The sequence below is a fragment of the Microcaecilia unicolor genome, chromosome 8 (genome assembly GCF_901765095.1).
Source record: "Microcaecilia unicolor chromosome 8, aMicUni1.1, whole genome shotgun sequence".
Taxonomy (NCBI): domain Eukaryota; kingdom Metazoa; phylum Chordata; class Amphibia; order Gymnophiona; family Siphonopidae; genus Microcaecilia; species Microcaecilia unicolor.
The window spans coordinates 169,672,277-169,678,276 of record NC_044038.1 but is presented as its reverse complement, the minus strand read 5'-3'; the positions used below and the strand labels follow the sequence as shown (position 1 = coordinate 169,678,276).

The window sequence follows — 6,000 nt, the reverse complement described above, 5'->3', positions numbered from 1 at the left end:
TGAGGTGAAGTTTCACCTTTCCTAATAATTCCTAACATTCTATTTGCTTTCTTAACTGCCGCTGCACACTGAGCAAAGGGTTTCAGCATATCATCGATGATGACACCTAGATCCTTTTGCTGGGCAGTGGCGTACCGAGGGCGGGGCGGTGGGGGCGGTCCGCCTTGGGTGCATGCTGCTGGAGGGGTGCAGAGAGCAGCTACGCACCTGTTGGCTCCACTGGTTCCCTGCTCCCTCTGCCCTGGAACAAGTTACTTCCTGTTCTGGGGCAGAGGGAGCAGGGAACCAGCGGAACTGACAGCCGTGCGGCTGCTCCCAGCAGGTAAGAATGCACCCGGGGGGGGGGGGGGGGGGGGGGGTTGGGACACCGCTGCATCCGGTGGGGGAGGAGTGCGCAGCAGCGATCCACCAAGGTGGCAGCTGACCAAGGATCGCCACTGTTGCTGGGCATGACTCCTAAGTGGAACCTTGCATCACATAGCTATAGTTTGGGTTCCTCTTTCCCATATAACTCATAAACCAGACACATCACTTTGCACTTGCTCACATTAAATGTCATCTTCTATTTGGATGCCCAGTCTGGTAAGGTCCTCTTGCAAATTTCAACAATTCTCTTTCTATTTAACTTATGTGTACACTTAGCCTTAAAAGTGCCAAAATTCAGTAAATTTATGTGTGCATGTCACCCAGTAATAGAATTGTCCCTTTATTACCCAGTACAAAAGGAATATGATGTTCAGGTGTATTCTTTCTAGAGCTAAGTCCACCAGCTCACAGTGATGCACAATGACTCTCATTGTTCAGCTATAGTCTGGAGACAGAACACGTTTTAAACTTCAAATTCTAATATCTGTGTGGCAACCTCTAGTGGAAAAAGTGTTTTTATGCTGTAAACTGAACAGGTAGTGAGCAGGGCACCATAGGCAGACCACCCAGAAGTGCCACCAGAGAGGCAATTCAAGGTGATATTTATCTACTTTGTGAAGGGTATTTAGAAGGAATTGACCTTTGTCTGGACGGGGGGGGGGGGGAGGGGGGGCGCTCATTTGGTCCAATGCAAAAAACGGCGCCAGATTCATCCAGCAAAACATCGCATTGTTCTCTGTAGGCGCAGGTCTGACAGGTAAAATAGAAAAATAAATAAACGTAAATAATGTGTAAACAATTCGTTGAATAAGATGTGGAAAAATATAGTTGTATTTTGGTCATTCTGCAGATGCCTTTAGTTCATTTCGGTGGAGACTTTCTTCCTTAGTGTCTGGCAACTTCATAAAAACGCCCTCACTCCCAGCGCTGGTAGCATTTTATGATGTTTCTTTTGCGATGGAACTCAAATTTTATAGTATAAATTAGAACTGATCGGATAGTTTAGCTATTTTAATTTTCTATCACGTCTGTACAGTTTAATGAAAAATTAAAGCCATCATTTCGACATTAGAAAGTGACCCAACCTATCTATACCTTGCAAATAAACATTAAACAGCATAGCAAAAGCAAGATGAAGCATGGGACATATAAATCTCAGTTATTTAGACAAAAATGTCCAGATTCTACCACTATACGGGAATAATGTAACATAAAGGAATACTTGGGTTACTCCCAAAACGTTTGCTTCCTTCTCCAAGATTAAAAAGCAATTATAAACAAAAGAAACTTCAGTAAGCATTGAAATAGAAATGTCATTTTTTTAAATGGTCAAGTTGCACATTTCCTGATTAAATTAAAAACAAAAGAAACCCCTGTTCAGTTAAATTAAGTAAAGCTGAACCCTGAAAAGTGCGCCATGCCTGTGAGAGGGAAATGCAATAATAAATCGGTGTCATAAATTTAAACTTGATAAGCATGGCTTAATCTGGGGGTCTGACGTAAAGGGATAATGAATATTTAGTGAACAGGTGTGGATCAACTAATTTTCCTACCCCAGTGCAAACCATTGACCAAAATATATTTATAATTAATGTATTTTGAAACGGGCAGTCGCGTGACTTTTTTTTTTTTTTTTACAGGATTTACACACAATTTCAAACCTTTTTCAAAAAATATATAAACTTCTTAAAATGATCTGAATGTAGGGGTTAAAAAAAGATGTTGCTTTCCATAGCTACAATCTTTGTAAACTTCCATTTAAAATTGGAAATAAGTGTTTACTGTATGTGTACAGAAAATGTGCGATCAGCATAGTCAGTAATGAACCTTAAAGAATTTTCTAGGTTTTTTTTTATTCCCATGCTCTTTGCTTTAAGAAAATATGCACAAACCATAAGTTATAAACCAATACACTGTATCGTCACCCACAACAGCCTTATTAAACATCTATACATCCACATGACCGATTACCACAGGTGTGAAATACGCAGAGGGAGGCAGGAAGTACGTGTGCATTTATATTATATTTCTTTGTCATCTACAGGTAATAAGTACAAAATAAGCGACAAATATTCCCGCAATTAAACTTCATATGCGTTTTGTATGCGTATTAATATTCAAAGATTGTATTTATAATTAATGTATTTTAACGAACAAACCACTTGTAAAAACATCTAAATTTACATATTAACACCTTAAGATTATTCCTTTGTTCCTTGGGTTTATATATGGTTTTAATTTTAAGAATTAACAAAACAAGTACTTTTTAAAGAATTGCAAAGCATTTTACTATTCTGAGGCTCACTAATTTCTTAATATAGATGCAGTATGGAATTTTCGTTTAAACATCTAATGAAAAAACAATGTTTATGTTTGTTTTCTATACAGAACATTTCAGGATTCAGTATAACAGAGGTAAAATGGGATAAATAAAGATCACTTAAAATATAAGGTTATCAATTATGAGAATCATTTGGGGTATGGCATGATCTTCAAGATATCTGTTGGTTTTGATTATTCCTTGGGCTTCCCGGAGGGATACTGCACTTTTTTTTTTTTAATTTTTAGGATAGAGGTAGGAATCTTTAGCTGCTCTAGGAATGGATTATTTCTTTAACCGAAAAACATAAAAATCATGCATTTTGAAAAATGTATTCAACTGCCAAGCACACCATCTGGTGAAATCTACCAAATGTCATATAAATACGCCTATTTTTACTAAGTGGTTGACCCTTGATTTTTTTTTTAAATACTTTGTTATCTAATAGTTAACCTTCTTTACCATGCGCCAAAAATGACATGTTTTTCAGTGGTAAACATTAATCAACCTCATCCCATTCTACAAACCCAGTCCCCTATCCATTGCCACCAATATTTCAAAGCTTTCCCTCCTCTCAAAGTGGACACCAGAAGCTCCTGTGCAAGTTCAAGTAAAACACATACAACCCGCATAATCCAGAGGAAAAGAAATTGCAACTCATCCATTATAGATTTTGGTGTCTTTGCAAAGTGTTTCTGGTCCATGTTCAATGTTAGTCCACGGAGTCCCCCCCTTTGTCTATAGTCTATCAACTATTATACTGACAGGCGTTTAGACTAGATCCAGGACTTTGTAAACTGCTGTATCCGAACGTTGAGTGCTGCTTAGATTTCAGCCTAAGACTAGCCAGGCTGGAGTTACAAGTGTCCCTGTAAACACTGTATGGAGAGCCAGGTGGTCCATAGGGACAAGCAGCTGAAGACATAGCTGAATTCAGTGAAGAACTGCTAATATTATTAAGATTGTTGATGTTGTTTAAACTTGAATTTGGCATGCCCGGGACGGCAGAATGACCCATTGTAGAGGGCATTGTCATCGAAGAGATATTACTTGGGGCAGAGAACATGGACTGGGAAGAGAGCGGACTCATTGAGTTGAAGAAGGTGAAACTTTTAGTAGATAATGGTGCTGGTGTCAAACTCTTGGTGGCCCAGTTGTTGTAAGGATAGCTGGCATACACGTCCTCGTAAGGCTGCATCAAGCCGCTGAACTGAGGAACATAACCATTTTTGCACAGATCCATCTGCTGGTTGCGTTCCCTTTTTCTCCATTTGGCTCTGCGATTCTTGAACCACACCTAGAAAGTTAAGGACACAGTAAGGTATAAGTATGGCGACAGGAATAAAGATTAACCGGCAGACCTCAACTTTTTTTTAAAATTTATATACATCGGAGAGTAGTTTAGTAAAAAACAAAAGCAAACAAACAAAACTCTTCAAAAAAACCACATGCACAAGCAAACACTCAAAAAAAAAAAAAAAAAATCCAGAACGATCAAAGCAGTAATCAATACAAATCTTGGAACTCGGGCAACTAAAAACAAACAGGAAGAAAAACATGGTTAAAAATAATGACACAGAATCGCGCAAATACCAGGTGCTGCAGAGCTCAGAATTCAAGATGCAGAAATACAGCTCTTAGATTATAGGACACACAATTCAACAGTGGTCACTTTTACTTAAGGTTTCCTTGGCTTGCAAAGGCCTTTCCCCCAAGATACACATTGATTTTGAAATTCCTTCTATATTGTCAGCACTGTAAAATCCCAGTTAAAAAAGTGTCCTCGGTGCCTTTAACAGACAGCCACAAAATGGCCGCATATATGAATATTATGTTTAACTTCCTTTCTAAAGATGCAAACACAAGCTCATCTTTTTGTTCCTGACTTCTTTTTTTTGTTTAAGACCCAGGACAAAATGTTTTGCAAGATCCATTTCCCTTCACCAGTCTGATCAGCAATGCCCCCTTTCCAGAACTTGGCTTTTATTTATTCCCGTACGTGTTGCAGCGTCTAATTAGAATTTACTGTACAGATTTGTTCTATCTCTGGAAATCCCTTTAGTTTACGGCAGTAAAATGAGTTACTCCCACCTCCCTTTTTACAAGTATAAATAATGCCTTAACTAAAATATTAATGATTACACAGTTTGGGACTAATCTGTGATTGGCGCATACTCTGTTAACCATGTAATGAAGCTATGGTGAATACGTTAATGTAAATATTTGAATATTACCTTATGCTAAATTGGATATGAAAAATTATTTTTCCCAGAATACTACTACTACTACTACTAATCAACATTTCTAAAGCGCTACCGGACTTACGCAGCGCTGTACAGTCAAACATGAAGAGAGACAGTCCCTGCTCAAAAGAGCTTACAATCTAAAGGATGGCTTCTGTTTTCTTATTTTTATGCAATTTTCAAAAGTTTTCACAAAAATAACCTTAGAATGGGGAAAGGAATCCCGCAGATCATTAGGATGGCTGGGCTAATTTCGACTTCAGCCATTTAACAATTCCAAGCAAGCTGATAAATAATTCAGCCAGCCAGATCTCCGAGAAGGAAGATAATTAACATTGAACTCTATTGTGCAAATAGGAATTGTTTCTATAGATAGAAAGGTGATCTGACCAAGTAGACAATAGACACCTACGATTTTTCTTTGCTGAAAGCAAGAGACGACACAACTGTCGTTAAAAACGTTTCACATAATACTGCGGGGGCAGCTTCAGTCCCTACTCGGAAAATGTTTTTAGACAAGGATTTACTGAAAATGAAGCTAATGGTTAAAATTAGAGACGCTGGATATTTTAAAGTGCACTAATTAAAAAGGCAGCTATTTCCAAACTGCGCTACCTGCTTTCTTCTGAAGCGTTATTCCCCCCCCCCCCCCCACTGGATTTTGTTAAGTTTGGTGACTAGTTTTGCACATCTGCTCTTTGAGTGGATCAATAACAGCGTTTGACTTGATTCACCAAAGTTTTTCTCCACTCTGTATATGAGAGTCAGCATAAAGGCGCCAAATTCAGCTTCGAATTTTCTGCTTAGATACCTATGGCAACTATCAGAAACTTATATTTTTAAATCTCAGAAATATATTCCATGTTATTTGCAAATGTAAAGATACTACTACTACTACTATTACTACTATTAAACATTTCTATAGCGCTACTAGACTTACCCAGCGCTGTACAAATTAAAATGAAAAGACAGTCCCTGCTCAACAGAGCTTACAATCTAAATTGGACAGACGAACAGACAGCTAGGGGTGAGGAAATTGAAGTTGTTGTTTCATTCATCTTTAAGTTAAAT

General features: G+C 38.2%; 1 protein-coding gene across 2 annotated transcripts in view; it reads right to left on the bottom strand.

Moving 5' to 3' along the window:
• Nucleotides 1-2,077: 2,077 nt before the first annotated feature.
• Nucleotides 2,078-6,000, bottom strand: part of PITX1 (paired like homeodomain 1) — a 45,809-nt gene continuing 41,886 nt past the window's right edge. For both annotated transcript variants that reach the window (XM_030212106.1, XM_030212105.1), the window contains one exon: nucleotides 2,078-3,983. In XM_030212106.1, the coding sequence (XP_030067966.1) occupies nucleotides 3,435-3,983 (549 nt within the window). In that variant the 3' untranslated portion in view covers nucleotides 2,078-3,434. The remainder of the gene's footprint in view (nucleotides 3,984-6,000) is intronic.